At 43.5% G+C, this 22,977-nt stretch overlaps 1 protein-coding gene and 1 long non-coding RNA gene across 8 annotated transcripts in view; both read left to right on the top strand.

The window, feature by feature from the left end:
- Window positions 1-22,977, top strand: part of SNCAIP (synuclein alpha interacting protein) — a 164,857-nt gene that overhangs the window by 98,106 nt on the left and 43,774 nt on the right. For all 7 annotated transcript variants that reach the window (XM_086705501.1, XM_086705506.1, XM_086705495.1 and 4 more), the window contains exon 3: window positions 4,389-4,461. In XM_086705501.1, the coding sequence (XP_086561627.1) occupies window positions 4,389-4,461 (73 nt within the window). The remainder of the gene's footprint in view (window positions 1-4,388; window positions 4,462-22,977) is intronic.
- On the top strand, window positions 16,892-21,756 carry LOC147584522 (uncharacterized). The gene is made up of 2 exons (XR_015250636.1): window positions 16,892-17,424; window positions 18,344-21,756. It is a non-coding gene; the product is annotated as an uncharacterized LOC147584522 (long non-coding RNA).

The raw sequence follows: 22,977 nt of genomic DNA, 5'->3' as shown, positions 1-22,977 counted from the left end.
CAAAAATAAACAAACATTTAAAAACTAAACAAATACCAGAACTGGGGCTTGAATCTGCATCTTCTGGGTCCAGATCCATTGTTCTTTATACAGAAGGCTAAGGCATCAGCCAGTACCCATACTGTTAATCTATTAGAGGTGTGTTTTTTTCTTTTAAATATACCATAATTTCATGGCTAGACTTGTAATAATGAGGGATTTTTTAGGAAGATGAGTGCTATATAACTATTAACTATTACTATTACTATTTTTATTATTGCCACTAAAATCATGATTACATAGGGGAATTCATTTTATTCAAGTTCAGTAAGTACCCACTATCTTTGGTAAACACAATATTGTCCACACCCTCAGGAAGCAGAGAAAGCAGTGACATAAACATATAAGTGAAATATCATGGATGGATTCTGTAATGGATTTATGCCTAAATTATATATAAAGCAGTTGTTCCGAAATGTTAGCATGCATCAAAATCATCTAGTTGGCTTGTAAAAATACAGATTGCTGGGCTCTACCCTCAGAGTTTCTGGGATGGGGCCCAAGACTGTGAATTCCTAACAACTTCCTAGATGGTGTCTGTGCCCCCGGTCCAGACACCACACTTTGAAAGCTGGAATTACTTCCATCTGGGAGTGTGGGAGAAGATTCTATAGAAGCGATTCCCAGGCCCATCTTGAAAAATTAAAAAAAGTTTGCCTAATGAACTGGGTGGAATAGCATTCCAGGTCGATGGAATGGCACGCCTAACAGTGTAGACAGGTAGAACAGCAGATATGGCATCCCTAAGAAATTTCATATTGCCACAATCAAAAAAGAAGTGAACAATGGTAAGAGATAAGTCTGAGCTCATGGAAGGCTTCCTGTGCCATGCTGAGGCTTTGCCCTGTAGTCCGTGCAGAGCCACTGAAGGATGTGAAACAGAGAAGCACCTTAGTCAAATCTGCATTTTAGAAAGCCAGTTAATTGGAGTGCAAGTATGGAAGCATGGAAGAAATGCCCACTTACTACCTAAGTATGAAAGAACTCCTTTGAAAAGCTGTAATATTCTGCCGGGGATCCATCAAATGTGTGTTTGTCTTGGTATTCCAGTCAAATAGTTAATAAGCCACTGTGTGCCACGTATATATGCAAGTCAGAGACACCATCCTTTCCCTCAGGCAATTGTGGGAGCCAACACTAACATCTAGGAAACAACAGAGCCCAAGGCAAGGCAGTATTTTACCAAGGGCAGTAAAGAGCAAGGTCATTTAGGGCTGAAGCAGTCAGCCAGGGTTTCATGCAGAAAGCACAGCCCAAGCTGGCCTTGCAGAAAGGCAGCTTTTCCCTGGCCAGAGGAAAGCTTTGCCAGCCAAGGTACAGAAGGTGGAACTAAACTTTGAATGCACACTGCATGCACACTGAAGAAGTGGAGGCAACTGGTCAACCTGTAGAAGGGGCTTTTCTTGAGACCTGGAAAGGAAGTTTGAATCACAAAGGCTATTTCTACGGGACTAACCTCTGGAAGATTTTTAGAAGAAGAACAAGAGTGACATAAAACCAGGAAACAACCATCTGCAACCCCCCTCTCTCTAATCACCCAAGGATAAAAGGCATCAAGGGAACAGAATATAAAGGCTGGGGTTGGGAGCAAGAGACAGGGAAGACACTTTGGACTTTGGTTCTGATAGGGCCAAAATGATAGTAGTTGTTGCCCAGGGAGTTGGCCACTGTCCGGAGAATGAGGTGGCTTGGCTATCAGACAGCTCCTTCTAAAAGGCCATCTGTCCTTTGTACTGGGATGAAGGGCTGGGGAGCCCTCCCTTTTAGCTCCCAGATGGTAGGACAATGCACTCATGTGAGAGAGACTTCCTGGGTCATTTGCTTATTCCCAAATGTGCAAATATGAAAATGTTTTCGCATGTTGGTTTTGTGAATTGTATGTTTCTCCGGCCACTCTTCCCTTCGTGACCTGACTGTACAACATTCTCTTAAGCTTCATCTCCTATCCAGAGAGCAGCGTTTGTGCTTACTGAAACAAATACCTAAACTGATTCTGTTTCTTGTGTCTTTATAAAGGATAGTAGATTTGTTCACAGTGTAGATTGGAGTCTTCGCTGAATTTGACATTCCACATACTCTTACGGTTCCCCAAAACTTTGATTGTCTGGCCAACACATCATCCTTTTCTCAGATGGCTGTATTTGTAATTTTCCTCACCAGGCACAGCACATGACTTTTTCTTCAAGGTCATTATTCCCAAAGAATTGAGACGTATACCTTCACAGAAGTGACTTTCTGTACACCAAGGGTGGAGAGACAGAGCTGCCGCGGGTTAACACAGGTTGAGGCGGTGCGTGGGGCTCCGCGAGGTTCATCCTCTGCCTGGTGCTCAGTCCCCACACCATCCGGGCAGCCTGTGCTGCTCGAACTTAAATGTCATTATGTTACAAGTTGCTGCACACTCAGGATCTTTGAGGTCACGTAGGAAGAACTGGGGGTAGAGCCCATAATTCAGAGATTCTGATGTAGCCGGCTTTGGGGTGAGAGGTGGCGGTCAGGATGCATGTGGCTGAAAATGCAGGAAGCCCCGCAGCCAGTTTAATCAAATACATATCATTAAGCCCCGTGAACAACCTTATTGAGTTTATCATTAACTCCATTTAAACACTAATCCATCTTTAGTTCCCTCTTTCTAAAATTTGCCTTGGGAGAACAACAAAACAAGACAGAAGGAGCAAGGGTGAGACTTTGCCAAAGGGTGCTTTTGTGGGGCGCATGGCCGCGGAAACAAAAGGCCCCATTTTAATTGAATTGTAAACTGTGTAATTATTTAACCTGTACCAGCTGGTCTCAAGAAGCTACCGGATTCCTTAGAGAGCTTGTACTTGGCCAGGAACATAAGGCACCTTATTAGGAACAAGAAAAATGCCTTCTGTACCTATGTTACCCCCATCCCCCAAAGAACATACTGTAAAAGGGGAAAAATGCTTGAAGTTCAGTTTTGGTTCAAGAGACAGCCCTCCCTCTTTCTGAGTATGTGAGTGGATTGACTAGTAGCACCTGTAGTCTCTGAGGACTGGCCAACATAAACAGGATGTTATTGCATCAGACAGGTAGGAGTAATTTCTCTAATTGGTCATTTGAGATTTCATTTTTCACTTGCAAGACCTGCAGATTTAATTTGTTTGTGACATGTGGTTGGCAAATTGACAATACATACAACTGCCCCCTCCCTCTGTCTTGCTGTCCTGCCATCGTGTGGAAAGCACTGGGGGGTCTCCATGTAGACCCTTGGCTTCATCTATCAACATCAAGCTCACTAGAGTACCTTCTTATTGACAAATGTACCCTAATTACACATTCCTCACTTGTAACGCTAGAATAATCCTAATGAGTTTCCCGTGATCATTTTTCTTTCAGATTAATTAAAGGTTTTTTTTTCTCATTCCCCCCCCCCAAATTCTGAGTGAAGTCCTTTATCACACATTCTCATTCCCATAAGAACAGTATTCCCAAAGGTACAGAGCCAAATATTTGTAGGTAGCTGGGTTTTATGAGTTAATGTATGATTGAAGATGGTCCTTTGATTAAAGAAATAGTTCATCCTATCTATTTTGTTTTAAAACATCCTTCTCTAAAGAAAGATTGATTGGCATCAGACAGAGCCCCCGTAAATCAGCGCTATTGATTTTCCATTTGTTTTAGCCCTTCTGGTTTTATGCCCCCTTATGTCGTAATTTGTTATCCTGATAGCTGGCCCCTGAGTCGGTGCCCGGTTGATCCCGGGGGCTGGTTTCTTTCAGTTCGGTCTAATCTATACATAAAACAGATTAGCTTCCAGACAGAGAACCAACCTCCTCTTGCTCTTTGTAACATCACCCCCTGTGTTTCCCACGGAGCTCACGGATGCCACACAGTAAAACCTCTGGCAAGTGGCGACATGAGGGACGTTGGTGTAGCCCAGAGAATATCAGCACAGGTGAGGCTCCTGGCTACCCTGGGCGCTGCAGGAAGCTGGGTGCTTCTCCCCTTGGCCCTTCACAATCGGACTCAAAACGCATGTATTCCAGACACCTTCCGGAAATTCCTCAAGGCCAGAAAATTCTTCCATCTTCCACAAGTCGCAGAAGCAACAGGAGAGAGAATGTCTGCCGGATACACTTTGCATGTTAAAGCAGGGGTACATAGCCCTTCTTGATGTACATCTGCTTAGATGTATACAGATAGAGCTTGGGTCACTGCCAGATCACTGAGGAGCCCGTTGAGGATAAAATTCGACTTTTCTGGATCTACATGTCGTACTCAAGTGTCACTTCTTGTGCTTTGCTTTTTCTGGCCACTTGAATGAATGCAATGCTCTTGTTTTAAATTGTTGTTTTATTCCCTTTCTCCTCCGGCTTCCCCTCCAGTACTCGGTGACGTCGCTCAAGACCATCCCCGAACTGTGCCGAAGATGTGATGCGCAAAGCGAAGACAGATCAGGTAGGTCCCTCTCCTCATCCCTCTCCTTCTCCTGACTCTGAGAGAGTGGAGGGCTCCAGGAAGCTGCCTCTCCCTCCCACAACTTGCCCCTGCCTTCTGTCTTTCCTTTACAGCTTCTCCCTTCACCCCCCTACACACACCCCCTCAACGAACAGATGTTAGGTCACCCTCCACAGGCTAACAGGACAGGGAGGCCCTAATGAGGACTCGGCTGTCTACAAATCAACGCAGGCCGTCATCTCGACAGCTCCAAACCACAGTATACGCGGCAATTTACTGAAAACCCGAGAAACCATTGGTGACAAAACATAATGATAGAGGCGCCAATGAAAAAATGTTGGATGCGTTCACTACCCATATGGCAAGGACCAGCTTGGGGGATGGTGCTTTGCCAGAATCTGAAACCCTATCAGGGATGCGACATGATAGGATCTGCAAGAAGGCATACTGTAACAGTTAAGATTAAAGCAAAGCTTTGGAGTTTAATAGTGTAAACTAAACAGAGAATTATGGCATACAGATGAAAACCAGCTGGTTGACCTTTTCTCCTTGCACACACCCCCACCCCTGACCAAAAAAAAAAAAAAAAAAAAAATACATTCAGGGTTGTTTTTCCCTCTGTAAATCAAATTAAGTTTCTCTCCTTTTCTCTCCATGATGGGCGAAAATGAAAAAAAAAAAAAAAGGATGTTGATGGAAATGATACAATGGCATTAAACTAAGAAAGGATGTTTATTATTCTTGGAAGTAATTGCCCTAAGGTACCACCATTGATCGTGCCACGCTCACCTCCTCTGATAGTAGCTGGGATCCTGAAAACCATGGGGAATGGAAGGTTCCAGATAATCCTCAGATGATGTGTATCGGGTTTCATAGAGGACCCTTACCTGTATAGCTACTGGAATTCTAGGCCTTTCTAACTGAAGACTTGCCGAAAGCTAATCTACTTTTCTTCTGGACGGCTTGTTTACTTTGGAGACTTTGCTTAGAGGAGATGGGGCAAATAATTAGTCTTTCTAGGTTTGTTTATCTCTGTTTTTTGTGTGAGTGAAAGTAATACTTCAATGTTTGGGTCAGAAATGCAGACGATAGTTCTACATTCGCATAAAAGTCTTCATTTACCTTCAGAGTTTTGGGTTTTTCTTTTTGTTTTTAATTTCAAACAATGTCAAGTTTCTGGCGGGTTCAACAAAGGCTCTAGCCATGAGGCTTTTAAAGATGTGCCTCCTTACAAGCCATCGCCAGGCTCCAAGGTTGGATTGCTGACTGTGGGCAGTGACTTGAGTCCAAGTTAGGGTTCAGTGACTTATCACCCATATGACGTACAGCCTGAAACTGATTGTCAACAAAATAAGAAGTTTGTTCTGCCAATGTTACCAGGTGTTAGGATTAGAGTTAGGTGAGGTATCTGAAGTTACTGTTTCTGTGCTAGCTACTGTTGTAAGCCCTTTACTCACATTAGCTCTGTTAATCCTAAAGTCCCCATGGGTGGAGTACGTAGAATGCCAATGCTATAGGTGGGTAAACTGAGGCACAGCAGAGAAGTTAAATATCTTGCCTGCAGCCACATAGCAGTTAAGTTGCAGAGCTAGGATTCAAACAGCAGCAAGTGTACCTCTCGCGTGGGTTCTTTTTCCATCGCGTAGGCTTCCTCTCAAATAGCTTGACTTAGTGGCATTAATTTAATTTTAGGATATTATCCTTTCAAAACTTTCAAAATCAGCATTTTTGCCTCATAGACTGTGGTGAACTGCTCTTCTCTGTTTAATAGCTATTCTTGCTTACTGAGGTAAGTGCATTAACCAAAGCCGTTAAAGATCATTTTTCCTGGGGCTGATTCACTCCACTTTCTCCAGGTCACGTGTCTTCCCACCTCTTGCACAATAGGTGATGTTGGAGATTTCCGCTCTGGTTGAGAAGGAGGCCAGTTTCAAGTGTCGAAGCTTTTAGACTTCACCCAGGGCAAAGACCCGGTGCTCAAGGTCCTCAGCAGTAATTAGACCTGACAGGAAATGGACACATGTGGACAAGACTCAGGCCTTTTACTAGCATCCCATGTAGGCCTCACTGGGAGGCTGCGAAACTACTTTCTACCAGAGCAAGAGTGATCCTAGAGAAAGAACATATAGAAAAATCCATCTATCCGTAGCATCACCGTAGATTATCTGTGAGCTCCTTTGAAAGGAATCTCAACATAGTAAAGAGTTTTCACAGCTAGTTTTTTAAAGCATTGAGGCATTCTCAGTTCCAAGGGTATCCAGATATGGAAGTACCACCTCCTTATACCCTTCCACTCTTGCTCATATCAACCACCCACGAAGATTTGGCTCCAGGAGGCCTTGCACACGTCTACCTTTATGGTAATCTTTTCAAACAGACGGCAGTCGAAGGCACACTGGCCTCTGAAAAGAGTCCACCCCTTCTTCTGGATGGGGCAGCCTCTGGGGAGACTCTTCCCCAAACCTCTCCTCGCTTAGAATACACTCCACCTGATCAAGGCTCTTTTGAAAACCATTTTTGCACAAACAAGTCCTTGACCAGGTGTTCTCGGACCCATTTGTCCTTTTTATTTATTCATTCAGCAAATAATTGAATACTTTTTGTCATTGACACTCAGGACATGGGAACAAGTAAGATGTAGACAAGGCCCCCGTTCTCACAATGTTTACATTCCGGGGAGTGGCAAGAAGGCAAGCAAATGAATTAATACCAGATCATTTCACACAGTGGTAAGAGGGGATGAAGCAATGTGATAGAGTAACTTGTAGGAGTTGGAGGAGGGCACTTGGTGGGGCAGGGGAGAGGGGAGGGTCTGGGAGTGTTAATAAAAGACCCGGCCAGAGATAACCAGTGCAGATTGTTGAAGGCAGAGGAGCTATATAGCGAAGTCCCTATGCCAGGAATGAGCCTCGCATGTATGAGGAAGAAAAAGAAAACCAGAGTAGCTGCAGCAGGGTGATCGAAATGAAGATGAGGTCTGGGAGATGGTCAGAGTCAGACTCTGTAGGGCTCTATCGATCGATCACGTATGCGGACTTCGGCTTTATGCTAAGTGCTACGGAAAGCACCACCAGCAGGATTTCAATTTTTCTAAAATCCTGTGACTTGGAAAGAAGCCTCGGTGTGTAGAATTCTAACTCTCAACAGAAGGAACCCAAAACCTATCTGGTCTGAGAGACCGCGCAAGTGAACATGCAGGTAATACAGTAAATGAGTAAAATGTGTACAGTTGATGAATACGGATAAAATGTACACAGGTGTTCTTTGTACTGATTCTTTTTAACTTTCATAAATGTATTTACAAATGAGAAAAATTAATGGCTTACAAATAAAAAGTTTTTTAAAAGGCAAAAAACCAAAATCATGTGGTCCAAAGCCCATCGACGGGGATCCTCATTATCCTTCCTGCTCATTCGAATGACAGAGAGCTCACGGTCCCATGAGGCTACCCATCCATAAAAGCTCATTGTTTACTTTCAGCCCAAATAAGCATCCCTGAAATTCCATCCCTCAGTCCTCGTTCTTGTTTTGGATCCATGGAGAAGGGCCACCCCTCCTGGACAAGGTGCCAAGGGTTTAGAGATGGCAGGCCCTCCGGGTCTTGTCTTCTCCAGGTTGAAGTTTCCCTCCAGAGTTTTAAGCGTGGCCTGCTCATTCTTGTTGTCTCGCGGATGACTGCACATCACCAGCACCCTCCTTTAAATTGGAGCACCCTGAGGTGGCTCCACGTGTGGTTTGATGAGAGCCTATCAGCCCCATGGTCAGCCTGCCAAGACTCCCCACCCAACTCCCCTGCCTTCCCAAGTGAGCTGCAGAGACAACACACATGCCTGTCCTTTCTGCCTTTTCCTCTCAAGGCGCTGGAACATCAGAAGAGCCTGCTGGTGGCCTTGGAAGCCCTTCCATGAGACATACAGCCTAGAGCTCACCACCCCCCTTCATCCCTAGACCCTGGGGCAGCCCCATGGTGGGCATTGAGAAAGGCAAATGGCAGAGTATTGTCAGAGGCTTGGGGCGGCATCCCACTCACTTCCACTAGCTCTCTGATGGGCATGACCGTGTCCTAGAGGTGCCCTTCTGTTAGCCAAGGGCTTCGATTCCTGTTGAAATCTACACTTTCCTCTGCCAGGAATATATTTCAAACTATCTTCCATCAGTTACACTGCACTGTGACTGAGCTTCAGATTTTTGCAAGAAAAGAAGTTTTGAAAAGCCGTGTGAAGGTACTGAAGGTCCCACAACAAGGCCAGAGGGAGGTGAAGTACTAGAAATTGCACCCTTCAGGACAGACGTGGCCTCTCTTTGGAGCTCCTTGGTGCTGTTGAGAGATCCAAGTTATTTCTTAGGTGTTCAGTGTCCCAGGTCCTCCATAAGCAGCTTATTTGTCCTCAGGATAATTCTCTGAGGGGAGACCATTATTATGCCCAATTTAATGGCGAGGAAACTGAGGCTCGTAGAGCATAAATAATTTTCCCAAAATTCTGGACCTGGCAGGTGCCTTTGAAACCAGCTCTGATTCCAGAGCCCTATGAAGTTGAGTCAACTGAGCAGGAATTTTCATCCCAGGAGCCATGGGTGGCTACTGGTGTGAAACAAGGATTAGCAGCAAGGAAGTTATGTGTGAAAACTTGCACCTGGGAAATGAAGTTATTGGTGAAACATGTGCACGTATCCTCCGCTTAATCCCTGCTGCTCATGAAGGAAGAGAGGACAGCACAGGCAGTGAGTGTTAACTCTGCCGTACGGTTTTCTCCAGATGATGAGTAATGTATGTCGACATATGGTGTTCAAATCAGACATACTCAGTTTCATTGACTTGGAGTTTTCTTTAACTGATTGGACATTCAAATGCACACAGGTTTCAATTCACGGTGCTTTCAGTGTCTTGTGATTCTTTCCAAATACACATGTGCTAAGCCCATTGGATAATTTTCTCATGAAAGAAGGCAGATAAATATTAATGCTGCTCTGCATCTGAGAACTGAGAATGCACCGAGGAGAGAAAACCCAGTTATGTAACAGTAATAAATGGCCCTGGGATGTGTTTGACAACAGACTCTGAGAGAAATTAAAATTTTTTTATTGTTTTATTTTTGAGAGAGACAGACGGAGTGTAAGCGGGGTAGGGGCAGACAGAGAGAGAGAGAGTGAGAGAGAGAGAGACAGAATCTGAAGCAGGCTTCAGGCTCTGAGCTGTCAGCACAGAGCCCGACGTGGGGCTCGAACTCACAAACCGCGAGATCATGACCTGAGCTGAAGTCTGGACGCTCAACGGACTGAGTCATCCAAGCACCCCAATTCTGAAAGAATTTTAAACCCTACATAATATGGACTACAATTTACATTACAGGGAGCAAAGGAAAGCCTTTCTTTTTAAACTTCAAATCTGGTAGATACTTGGTAAAAGGCACTGTGGTTGTATATTTAAACGCATTGCACATTTGCTATAGTTTTAGCCTCTCTGAGAGCAGATTTTGTGACAAACGCTGTACCTTAGAAAATATTTGGTTTTCATGGCACCTGGGTGGCTCAGTAGGTTGAGCATCCAACTCTTTATTCTGGCTCAGGTCATGATCCCAGGGTCCCGGGCTTGAGCCCTGCATTGGGCTCCACACTGAGCATGGAGCCTCTTACCATTCTCTCTCTCCCTCCCCATCTGCCCCTCTCCTCAGCGTGCGCTCTCTTTCTCTCTCTATCTAAAATTAAAAAAAAAAAAAAAGGTGGGGGGAACGCCTGGGTGGCTTAGTCGATTAAGCGTCTGACTTCTGCCTAGGTCACTATCTCACGATTCGTGAGTTCGAACCCTGCATCTGGCTCTGTGCTGACAGCTCAGAGCCTGGAGTCCGCTTCGGATACTGTGTCTCCCTCTCTGTCTGCCCCTCCCCTGCTCATGCTCTGTCTCTCTCTGTCTCTCAAAAATAAATAAATGTTAAAAAAACAAATAAAATAAGAAAATATGTGGTTTTTAAAGATTTTCAAGGATTTCAGCCAGCAGCAAAAAGAGTAAGTTGACATGAAATTTATCCCCCTGACCCTTCTGTAATGTAGCTGATGCTAAATATATAACCCCTCTATCTTCAATTTTATTAAGGTTTAATGCTAAAAGCTTGTAAGTGAAGGTTGGTGGGGCAGTTTAAATTGGAAGGCCTGCTGATGACCATATCTGATATGATATAATGCAAAATGACTCCACAGAAGAGAGAAACACATTTTCTAAGACCTCAGTTAAGAAAACGAACACTTCAATCCAATATGGCAAAGAATCTAACAACTATGACAAAAATCTCAGTTATCTAACCACAGTAAAAATGTGCAAACAATAAAACATCTAGATGAGAATGTTAGTCAAGTAAAACAATTATTTTTATTTTTCTTTACCAAAACTACACTTATAAAGGTGATATAATCCATTATGAAAAATGGAAGATAGGGGGGTGCCTGAGTGGCTCAGTTGGTTGAGCGTCCAACCCTTGATTTCAGCTCAAGGCATAATCCCAGGGTCTTGGGATCAAGCCCCAGGTCAGGCTCTGTGCTGATAGTGCAGGCCTGTTTGGGATTCTCTCTCCCCCTCTGCCCCTCCCCGCAGCTGTGCTTGCTTTCTCTCTCTTTCTCTAAAAAGATTTTAAAAAAAAAAAGTGGAAGGTAAAAACTACAACTAATCCTGCCACCAAAACAAAATGTCACTCTACATTTGTTTCTAGCCTTTCTTTTCCTGAGGTCTTGTTTTTGTACGGTTATAATCATAATGCAGGGAAATTTTTAGCTGCTGCTTTTTCCTGCTGCTACAGAATGGGCACGGCCATCGTTCTGAATGAAGCCCAAAACTTACCCATGAAAGTAGACCTGCCTCCCCATCCAGAGGGAGAGACCACCTCTGCCTTTAATCTGTTAACACTTAGCTTATGTTTCTGAGAGGAAGGGTGTAAGTCAGTGCGGGGAAAGATAGGAGCAGGGGGATGATGGAAAAGTTCAAAGTAAACCTCTGGTCATGTTGCAAATAACGAGTCGGGGCTAGAAGGAGCAGAGCTTAAATACATCACACACTTGCCCCGTCATCTCTTTCCATGAACATTTCTTATGTTTGCTTAGCCAGAGCTACAAATACCACAGCTCCCTAATTTTCTACATTTGACTAGCATTGTAGAATTAAGAAATGAGACCGAGGCGCCTGGGTGGCTCAGTCAGTCAAGCGTCCGACTCTTGATTTCGGCTCAGGTCATGATCTCATGGTTCATGCGTTCGAACCCTGTGTCAGCCCAGAGCCTGCTTGGGATCCTGTCTCTTCCTCTCGCTCTCTGCCCCCTCCCATTTGTGGGACTCTCTCTCTGAAAATAAATAAACTTAAAAAAGAAGAAAAGGAAGAAAGACAATGTTAAATGGAAGGAAAACTTCAGGGAAGGGGTCTCCTCTCTCGTATTTTGGTTTATTTTTTATTGAACTCTAAGAAACGTATCCCCCACCCACTACATTGATAAAGAAATCTTGGTAGAAGTGAGTTCACGGAAGTCTGTGGGAAGGAAGGATGAAACTTTGGAAGTAGGGAGATAAGCATCCTTTAGGCGGGAAAGGAAAGAAGAAACTAAGAGATAAGAAGCGATACAGAAGCCTCCAGAGTGCCTTGTACCTTGTGCGGCCTCCACAGTTTCATCCTGTCATAAGGGAGAGTGAGTGGTTTCCCTGTCCCGTCTTCCCAATCCAAGGCACAAGTGTGAGCATGTGCAATGGGGTTGGGGAGGGGTGTGGAGAATACCACTTTCAGGGCTTCATGGCACCTCGGAGAGCTGCCTACTTCTTGCCGAAAACATCCTTTTTGTCTCCCGAAACTAAATGTGCTCCGTCTTCCCATTTAAAATGAGCCCTTTTGGGGTTTCTAGGTGGCTCAGTTGGTTGAGTCCAACTTCAGCTCAGGTCATGATCTCATGGTTTGTGGGTTTGAGCCCCGCAGTGGGCTTTGTGCTGACAGCTCAGAGTCTGCTTTGGATTCTCTGTCTCCCTCTTTGTCTGCCCCTCCCCTGCTCGCGCTCTCTCTCAAAAATAAATAAACATTAACAATTTTTAGGGGCACCTGGGTAGTTCACTGGGTTAAGCGTCCGACTTCAGCTCAGTTCATGATCTCATGGTTCATGAGTTTGAGCCCCATGTCGGGCTCTGTGTTGCCAGCTCAGAGCCTGAAGCCTGCTTCAGATTCTGGGTCTCTGTCTCTCTCTGCCCCTCCCCCGCTTGTGCTCTGTCAAGCTGTCTCTCTCTCAAAAAATTAATAAGCATTTTTAAAATGTATATATTTTTAATTTTAAATGAGTCTTCTTTATTCACATACCTCCTTTGTGCTGACTCTTCCCCTAAAAAAAAAAAAGAAAAAGGTCATAAAAGAAACTCAAGTCATAGACACAGAATCCTAGAGTCTCATGGTTGAAGGGTCCTCAGAGAGAGTCAAGTGTCACCTGCAAAAGTCCAACCCTTCTGAGGCATCTCACAGTGTGGCCCAGGGCCAGGACCAGCACCCATCGGCATGACCTACAAGCTTGTTAGAAAGGCAGGCTCTCGGACCTTACCTCAGACTCTTGAATCAGGATCTGCATTTTTAAAAAATGTTTACTTATTTATTTATTTATTTTGAGAGCACGAGATAGAGCAGAGAATGGGCAGAGAGAGAGGAAGAGAGAAAAAGAATCCCAAGGAGGTTCTGTGCTGTCAGCACAGAGCCCGACGCGGGGCTCGAACCCAGTAGTGGTGAGATCATGACCTGAGCCGAAGTCCCACGAGAAGTGAGATCATGACCTGAGCTACCCAGGCACCCCTAAAAATTTTTTTAATATATAATTTTGAGAAATTCTTAAAATACACATAAGGTTTTTTTTTTCCCCATTGTTGACCATAGTGCTTGTGAAGTGCATGGCAAACTGCGCCAGAAGACAGAACGCAGTAGCCCTGCCGTTCATTTACCCCGGGAAGAGCAACAGTGTGTGCTTTGCTTAGTTTCGCTCCACCTGTCTGTTCCGAGGGCCATGAACTAAAACCTGTGGCCCAGGTGGGAGCTCTTGAGAACAGACCCCCGCCCCCCAACCAGGCGGGCTGTGGAGAGAAAGAGTATGCTGCAGGCCAGCACTGGGCCTTCCTCCCATTTCCCCTACCCCCTCCAGACCTTAAACAGTGTCCTTTTCAAAATGGGGCCCGATTTCACAGACTCACCGCTTGGCTTCTCAGGGAAGATAGAATCCATACCGTTTTTAGCCAGAAAACAGTAGGGAATACCCTTATGCCCTGAAGACATAACCCCTTCTCTTTCTCTTTTTGGATCTAAAGCTATATTTCTAACGTAAGTACCTAACTCCATTTTTAGAAATAAAATAATCGGGCATTTGGGGACTCATCAGTTGGGGCTGGGGAGTAGGGGGTAGAGTACGGATTTTCCAGCCACCACCCCTCCTCCATCTGCCTCCTCTTTCTCTGGAAAGAAAGCTCGCAGGAACCTGGTCTTCTTTGTCTTTGACTGTAGATCAGCACTGTAAAACATCGCCACCTTCAGTTAAAACTGGTGTGTGTCTGCACTTTGCAAAACCACACTGAGCTTCCTAACACTTTCCAGATACCACCCAGAGTAAGCTCTCCCTGGTTTCAGTGCTTCTTTGCTGGGTGAGCCTCTTCACTGTCCCTTAACATGCATGTCTCTCTCTCCAATTCAGCACAGGAAGGGAGGGAAAGAAAGAAAGGAGCCTGGAAGATGGACCTGGAGTGAATGCAAGACTTAATGCACTCACGAGGTTTTGCTAATGGCAAAGTGAAGGTCAGCATACTTTGTACATGACAGAATAACTCTGAAACCATATGCTTTCTTCAGACCCACCAACTCCTGTTCTGAAACGTAAACTGTACTTTTGAAGCTCAAAGTTTTAAACTTGTCAAAATATTGAGTGATTTCCTGATAGAATATGCCTCTTTGGTGAAGCGACTTTCCTACCTAGTGTAGTAAGGGCTTGAGTATTAAATGAGTTTTCACAGAACAAAGGGATGGGTAGAGATAGGGCACAAATTTATAGGAGCAAGTCTTCACAGTCCTGGGAAGAGCTGGAAATAATGAAACATGAAACTGACCCTTTCAAGAGCTGCCTGATACCAACAGCCACTTGAAGTCAGAACTTTAGAAGCAAATCACTGAATCTTTTCCAATAGTATTTTAATGTCTTAATGTGAATAAATCTTTGGTTGATATTTTTATAATAAGGACATGCTCAGTATTTCCCCTTCAGACTCACAATACCCTCAATAAAGGGCTTACAGCATCAATGAAAGCGATGAACAAGCAACTCCATGGGAACATTTCAGAAACATGCATTCCTCACACGTGTGCCCCCCAATGTAAATGGCCCTACACACTTCTCCAAATCCAGAGTTAATGCCACCCTTGTTCTGGATCAGGTTACAGTCCAGTCTCCGAGGATGGTGTGGGGAGAAGTACCCAGCAGATTGTACACCCTCAAGACTCCAGACCCCATCTTCCTCTCGTTGTGAGATGGCATAAGTCACCTGTCACCCCTCCTTACAGAGCATCAGGTGTTGGCAATAAGCAGGCCCACAGCAGACTTCAGTTTACTGTGGGTTAAGGGAACTCTTGACTCTAATATTGACACCTCCAGTCTTTCAAAATGTCCCTCCCTTAAGTGTAAAATTATGTTGGAGAACTTAGCAGCTATGTCCGTGAAGGTCCTCAGGCGTCCGGTAGCTATAGATGTAAAGCACACTGTTAGGCACATTTTAAGGCACTTACGAGTAAAGCTGACCATTGTGTTTTTCATGGAAGATAGAATTTATTTAACTTCTAACAGTGAATAATAGGGGAACACTATTTCATCCTGACCATTTCTTTCTCCTCTTGATGTCCAAAGCCAATTTTCTAAGATGGACACATAACTCCATATTTAGAAGAAAAATAAATGGGCATCTGGGGAGCCAGCATTGACGTTCAGCCTTGAAAATTGAATCCACTGTTGCAATAGCAAACTGTACATTATCTTCCTAAGAAAATACTAATTTATCAGTCCCAAGAGCCAAAGAGTTGTTCTGTGTCAGCAATCAGCTTAGCCTCATAATTATAAATTTGTAAGGATCTGTTGAAAGACATGGATCCAGAAGAATTATAGTGTTTCATAGTGAGTCACTTAGAATAGAGAGCCCTGTTATTTGTAGACATTCCATATAGTCACAGAAATTTAGAGATGGATCCGGTCTTAGCAATCATATAGTCTAACCCTTTTATTTTACACATGAAGAAATCAGGCCTTGGAACTTATTGTAGGAAATATATAAAAAGATTTCCATATGCCGCACATCTTCTAAATGTCTATCTTCAATACATCACTAACACCGCCTTTGGGATGTTCATCATGGTGTTCCCAAAATATGGCGAGATGGACTCATTGTTACAAGACTCTGATTTCTATACTATACTTTGCACCTTTGGTCTGGCATATTCCTTTCTTCCTTTTCTCCCTCCCCCCTCCATTTATTCATTCATTCACTAAGAGAGAGGCCCCTGAGCCCTATTATCTGTGAGATGCTGTGCTAGACAGATGGCCAGTTATAAACACAAGGAAGCTCATGAGCAGTCTGTGCCTCAGAGGAACTTGTCGAGACAGACGGTGAGACTGATGAATGGGTGAGTAGTTGCACAAGAGCTTCATAAATACCCAACTCTAGGCGTGGGCAAGTGTATCTCAGGGTGTTGAGAAGCACGGGGCAAGAGTTTCCTGTGAGAGTCTGAGGAAGTGCACCATGGACGTAAGCCTTGAGGGGAATCTTGTCAGATGAGCCTTGTCTCAGGCAGAGAAAGCAGTGAGGGCTTTGCTGGAGAGGGGGATCTTGCCCAAAGGCAGGAGCCCTGAAAGAGGAACATGGTGTATCCAGAAACAGGGAGTTTAGCAATGACAGTGCAGGAGGAATTGTGTGATGTGGGAAGATGAGTGTTTAGATGAGAAGATACATTAGAAAATAAACACAGAGGCACCTGGGTGGCTTTGCTGGATGACTTCAGCTCATGAAGTCATGATCTCAGGGTTCGTGAGTTCGAGCCCCACATCAGGCTCTCTGCTGTCAGCACAGAGCCCACTTCAGATCCTCTGTCCCCATCCCTCTCTGCGCCTCCCCTGCTCATGGTCTCTCTCTCTCTCTCTCAAAAATAAACATTAAAAAAAAATAAAATAGGGGCGCCTGGGTGGCGCAGTCGGTTAAGCGTCCGACTTCAGCCAGGTCACGATCTCACGGTCCGTGAGTTCGAGCCCCGCGTCAGGCTCTGGGCTGATGGCTCGGAGCCTGGAGCCTGTTTCCGATTCTGTGTCTCCCTCTCTCTCTGCCCCTCCCCCGTTCATGCTCTGTCTCTCTCTGTCCCATAAATAAATAAAAACGTTGAAAAAAAAATTTTTAAAAAAATAAAATAAAATAAATATAGGCATACCTCCTTTTATTGTGCTTCCTTTTTATTGAGCTTGTCAAATATTTCATTGTGTTTTTCAAGTTGAAGGTCTGTGGTAGTGCTGTGTCGAGCACGTCTCTCTGGGCCATTTTTCCAACAGCGTTTGTTCGATTCATATCCATGTCACATTTTGGTAATTCTCACAGTTTTTCAGTTTTTTTCATTCTTACTATGTTCGTTATGTTCTCTATCATCAGTGATCTTTGATGTTACTCTTGCATTTGTTTTTGGAGCGCCACACTCCATGGCCGTAGCAGATGGTAAAGCTAATTGATAAATGTGGTGAGTGTTCTGACTGGTGCACCGACCAGCCATTTTCCCATGTCTCTCCCTGTCCTTGGGCCTCCCTATTCCCTGAGACATTCCAGTTTCAGAATTTGGCAAATTAAGAATACTACAAGGACCTCAAAGTGTTCACATGAAAGGAAGAGTTGCATGTCTCCACTTCAAATCAAAGCTAGAAATGATTATGACTTCACTCATCTGTGGAATTTAAGGTACAAAACAGATGAACAGAAGGGGAGGGAAGCAAAAATAATATGAAAACAGGGAGGGGGACAAAATGATAAGAGACACTTAAATACAGAGAACAAACTGAGGACTGATGGGGTGGGGATAGGGGGCGGGGAAAATGGGTGATGGGCTTTAAGGAGGACACTTGTTGGGATGGGCACTGGTGTTATACGCAGGGAATGAATCACTGGGATCTATTCCTAAAGTCATTATTGCACTAGATGCTAACTAACTTGGATATAAATAAAAAATTAAAAAGCTAGAAATTATTAAGTTTGTTGGGAGAGGCATGATCAAAAGCCAGGATAGGCTGAAAGCTAGGCCTCTTGCTGCACCAAAAGGCAGTCAGTCATGAAGGCAAGTACAAACTGTTGAAGGAAATTTAAAGTGCTTCTCCAGTGAACACATGAAAGATTCGAAAGCAACACAGCCTTATTGCTGATGTGGAGAGAGTTTTAATGGTCCCTTCAGAACATCTCCTTAAGCCAAAGCCTCATCCGGAGCAAGGCTCTAACTCTCTTCAATATGTGAGGGCCAGGAGAGGTGAGGAAATTGCAGAAGAAAAGTTTGAAGCTGGCAGACATTGGTGCATGAAGTTTAAGGTAAGAAGCTTTCTGTCCCATAGAAGTGCAAGGGGGGATGGCACATGCTTAGGTAGAGGCTGTAACAAGTTATCCAGAAGATCTAGCTGGGATCATTCATGAAGGCGGCTACACTAAGCAACAGATTTTCAGTGTAGATGAAACAGCCCTCTAGGGGAAGAAGAGGTCATCTAGGACTTTTCATAGCTAAAAAGAAGTCAGTGCCTGGCTTGAAGGGACAGGTGACTCTTTTATTAGGGGCTAACATAGCTGGTAACTTTAAGTTGAAGCCACTGCTCATTTGCCATTCTGAAAACCCTAGGGCTCTTAAGAATTCTGCTACATCTACCCACCTTGTGCTCTGCAAATGAAACAACACGACCTGAATAACAGCACATCTGTTTACAGAACGAGTTACTGAATATTATAAGCCCACTGCTGAGACCTACTGCTCAGAAAAAAAGATTTCTTTGAAAATATGACTGCTCATAGACAATGCACCTGGTCACCTAAGAGCTCTGATGGAGGAGTACAATGACCTGAATGTTGCTTTCTTGCCTGCTAATACAACATTCCTTCTGTGGCCTATGGATCAAGGAGTCATTTCAACTTTCAAGTCTTGTTATTGAAAAAATATATTTTGTAAGGCAATAGCTGTGATAGATAGTGATTCTTTTGATGGCTCTGGGCGACGTAAATTGAAAACCTCCTGGAAAGGATTCACCAGCCTCGACGCCATTAAGAACATATGTGGTTCATGGGAGCCGGTCAAAATATCAACATTTACAGGAGTTTGAAGACATTGATTTCCACCCTCATGGATGACTGTCAGGGTTTCTAGACTTCAGTGGACGAAGTCACTGCAGATATGGTGAAACAGCAAGAGAATTAGCATTAGAAGTGGAGCCTAAAGATGGGACTAAATTGCTGCAAATCTCATGATAAAACTTGAATGGATGGAGGAGCAGAGAAAGTGGTTTCTTGAGATTGAATGTACTCCTGGGGAAGATGCCGTGAAGATTATTCAGTTACAACAAAGGAACTAGAACATGACTTGCGCTTAGTTGATCAAACAGTGGTAGGCTTTGAGAGGATTGTGTCCAATTGTGAGAGAAATTCAGCCGTTCTGCAAATGGTTTCAAATGGCATCACGTGCTACAGAGAAGCCATTAGTGAATCTATCGATGTGACAAACTTCATTGTGGTCTTACTTTAAGAGAGTGCCAGAGCTTCCCCGAGTCTGATCAGTCAACAGCCATCAACATCAAAGCAAGAGCCTCCTCTAGCAAAAAGATGGTAACTGGCGCTTTGCAGCAATAAAGTATTTTTAGTTAAGGTCTATATACTGTTTTTTGGGCATAATGCAGTTACACAATTAATAGACTACAGTATAGTGTGGATGTAACTATTATATGCACTGGGGAACCAAAAGATTCACTTGACTTGCTTTATTGAAATATTCCCTTTATTGTAGTGGTCTGGAACCAAACCCACAAAATCTCTGACGTTATGTCTGCATAAAAACTGCTGCCTCCTATGCTAAGGAATTCAGTTTCCCAAACTTTAGTAATTTAAGTGTTAATTCCACCATATGTGTCATATCCAAAGTTGTCTTATGTTATTTTTGCTCTACCTTTATACTACTCATACTATTATCTATCTTACAGTTTCCTAAAATGCCTTGCTTTGAAACACACCTGTTTTCAAAAGAAACTTCACATCAGTATTGTAAATAGAAAACCAGCGTCAGGCACCTGGGTGGTTCAGGTTAAGCGTTAACCAGGTTAACCTCGGTTAAGCATCTGACTCTTGATTTTAGTTCAGGTCATGATCTCGCAGTTCATGAGATCTAGCCCCACATAGCAAACTGACAGTGCAGAGCCTGCTTGAGATTCTCTCTCCTTTCTCTGCCTCTCCCCCACTCATTCATGTGTGCATGTGCTCTCTCTCTCTCAAAATAAATAAACATTAAAAAAAAACAAGAAAAATCAACGTCAATTGCAATAAATTAAAGGTCATCATTAAAATGAATGTGATGAAAATAAAACGTTCCTGTTAAGTCTTTGCTTGTGAAAGTCTCCGAGCCTGAGACCTGCTGTCTCCTCATTTTTAAGGGAGATGATAAGTTTTGGAGAGGAGTTAAATTCATTGTAGCACCAAACTGAGATTCCTTCAATTAATTAGGAGGAAAAAAGGCAGTTTGAATGGCATAAAGCTTCCTTACTTAACTTTTTAATTTTTAAATGTTTATTTATTTTTGAGAGAGAGAGCATGAGCAGAGAAGAGCAAAGAGAGAGGGAGACACAGAATCCGAAGCAGGCTCCAGGCTCTGAGCTGTCAGCACAGAGCCCATCGTGGGCCTCGAACCCACAAACCGTGAGATCACGACCTGAGCTGAAGTCGGACACTTAACCGACTGAGCCACCCAGACACCCTAAAGCTTCCTTATTTTCTAAGTCAGGAGTATTCATCATGGTTCCTGTGTGCCATCTTAGATACTACAAGGATATGCATGTGACATACGGGGAAATGTCATAGGCAATACAGGGCCATCTGAGGTTTTTGAGCTAAGAAGTGACAAAATCACACCTATATGAAGAGGGAAAACTCAGGACTACAAAGGGAGACTAGAGAAGTAGCTAGAACTTTGCAGCGCAAGGGTCCCAGCGTGGACTAGTCAGTGTAACAGGATGGATAAGAGGGACCAGACTTGAGAGAAATTTGGGATCAGGCCACAGCCAAATTTGGTGCCTGGAGGGATGAGACCCACAGGTCAAGGGAAGTGAAAGGCCAGCGATGCTTTGCAGATGGATGGCTTGAGAGACTGCATGAGTGGTCATGTGACCCAGGCCAGGTTTACAAAGACTACGCGGTAGAGTGTGTGTGCCCGATGAGGAGAAAGGGAGGGAGCAAGTAAGGTAGGAGAGGGGTAAGACCCCAGCTTTGGAACATCTACCTGTGACAAGTATGCACCTATCCTAGGCTCACATTAAATGCTTGTGGCAGAAATGGCAACGTGTGGATGGCAGGCAATTGGAGGCCACCTTGCTGGAGCTCAGGGACATCCCCACTGCCAGTTAGATTGGAAGAGATCTATACTGGTCTATAAATCAGCGTCAAAAACATTTGCACTTAACCTACCAACCATTTTAGAAAATTGATGACATAATCAGGTAGACAGGTTTAAGGTGTGTTAGACATGTTTACTTTCGTAAGATGTTCAAAATGAATCCATCCAACCAAGAAGTCATTAAGAACCTAGTTCTATAAAGCAGTTTGCTGAGAACTTTGAGCCAGAGAGAGAGAAATTAGACACAGACCCTGTTCTCATAGAGCTTGTAAAGATCTAATAAGATAAGAGAAAAAATTTTCAGGGATTTAAAGCTTAACGTACGAAGGCTTTATTCATGATTTCCAGAAAACCTATTTAGCCTCAAAATCTTTCTAGTAACTATAGTTAGTCTGAACTTTATTTCCATGTGTTTTAAGAAATTGATTATGGGGGCGCCTGGGTGGCTCAGTGGGTTAAGCATCCGACTTTGGCTCAGGTCATGATCTCACGGTTTGTGAGTTCAAGCCCCGGGTCAGGCTCTGTGCTGACAGCTCAGAGCCTGGAGCCTGCTTTGGATTCTGTGTCTCGCTCTCTCTCTCTGCCCCTCCCCTGCTCACGCTCTGTCTCTCTCTGCCTCAAAAATAAATAAAACATTTAAAAAATTGAAAAAAAAAAAAAGAAATTGATTATGGTGTTGGGGTAGAACAATAGTATAAACGAAATTTGGAGTAGACTTACAGAACTGTAAGTTAAAATCTTTTCAATCATAAGTATTCCTTTTTCTTATGTTGTGCTTAAAATGCTCATTTTCCCAGCTTAGGAGAAACAATATAAAGTTTTGTTTTATGTATAGAATAAAATTTCCCTTCTTCCTCAGATGAGTATATATAGTAATAAATTAGAGCTGTCTCATGAGAGTCTCTTAAACAATCAGTTTTATGTAACTGGGATTTTTTTTTTTTCCTGGTCATCAAGACACAGACTAGAAAGCATAGAGCTCACCCTCTCAGCCTAAAAAAGAGTCATACGTTTAAAAAAGAGGAAGGACAACAGGCCTAATGTTGATGCCTCTTCTTCAGTTTCTAGACCCTTCTGTGGAAAGAAGTGTTTTTATAAGACTCAGACAGAATTCATTTCCATAGAGCATTCTTAATGGCTCCTGTCAGTACAAAACAGCTGGGAAACATATGGTATCCATTTCCCTGTATCACTTGGAAAAAATTTCACATGTAAATAAAGCCAACATAAAAGAGTAGCCCTTTGAACCCACGACCTTATACAATACATAAATGTATTGGCACAATGCGCTCGTTGTATTGGTCCACTAAGTTATGTGACTTTAAAGGTTTTTATCACATCCTGAGATGCACATTTTCAAGAAGTTTCAAAGGAATCAAGGTAATTGGCAAAATATTAGCAAATACCATGCCTAACAATTAGTATGTATTCCTGAAATGTTAAGGGAGACACACACACGTGCGCATGCGCACACACGCCACTGTATTTTAAGCTTTTTAGAAAAAAATAGTGGATGAAATTAAAGGCATATTTACACATTGTAAATTCTGTGTCTGCTATCTCTCTGCTATTTTAAAGGGGTAACCATGTGTTCTTGAAAGGAAGAGAGAAAAGCTTGGCGGAAGTTTCTGGCAGACAATTTTTCATAGCTTCACATTTTTAGGGAAAAATGGACCTATAAAGGATAGGAAACCTTTTAAATATATAATGGACCAACTGGAATTAGGCTTTGCCTGTGCATATTTACTTTTCATAAATAACTTTAGAAGATCCAACTCTTATTGGTGATTATCACTCCTCTGAGTTTATTAACGGGGCTTTCGTCCCCTGTGATATTAAGCTGTAAATCCCTGAGAAGGATGCGCTTCGGGCACTTCGAAGGAGAT

This window comes from Puma concolor, chromosome A1 (assembly GCF_028749965.1).
Source record: "Puma concolor isolate L17-30 chromosome A1, mPumCon1.1.hap2, whole genome shotgun sequence".
Classification (NCBI taxonomy): Eukaryota; Metazoa; Chordata; class Mammalia; order Carnivora; family Felidae; genus Puma; species Puma concolor.
Note: the sequence above shows the minus strand (reverse complement) of the source record. Positions and strands in the feature narration are given on the sequence as shown.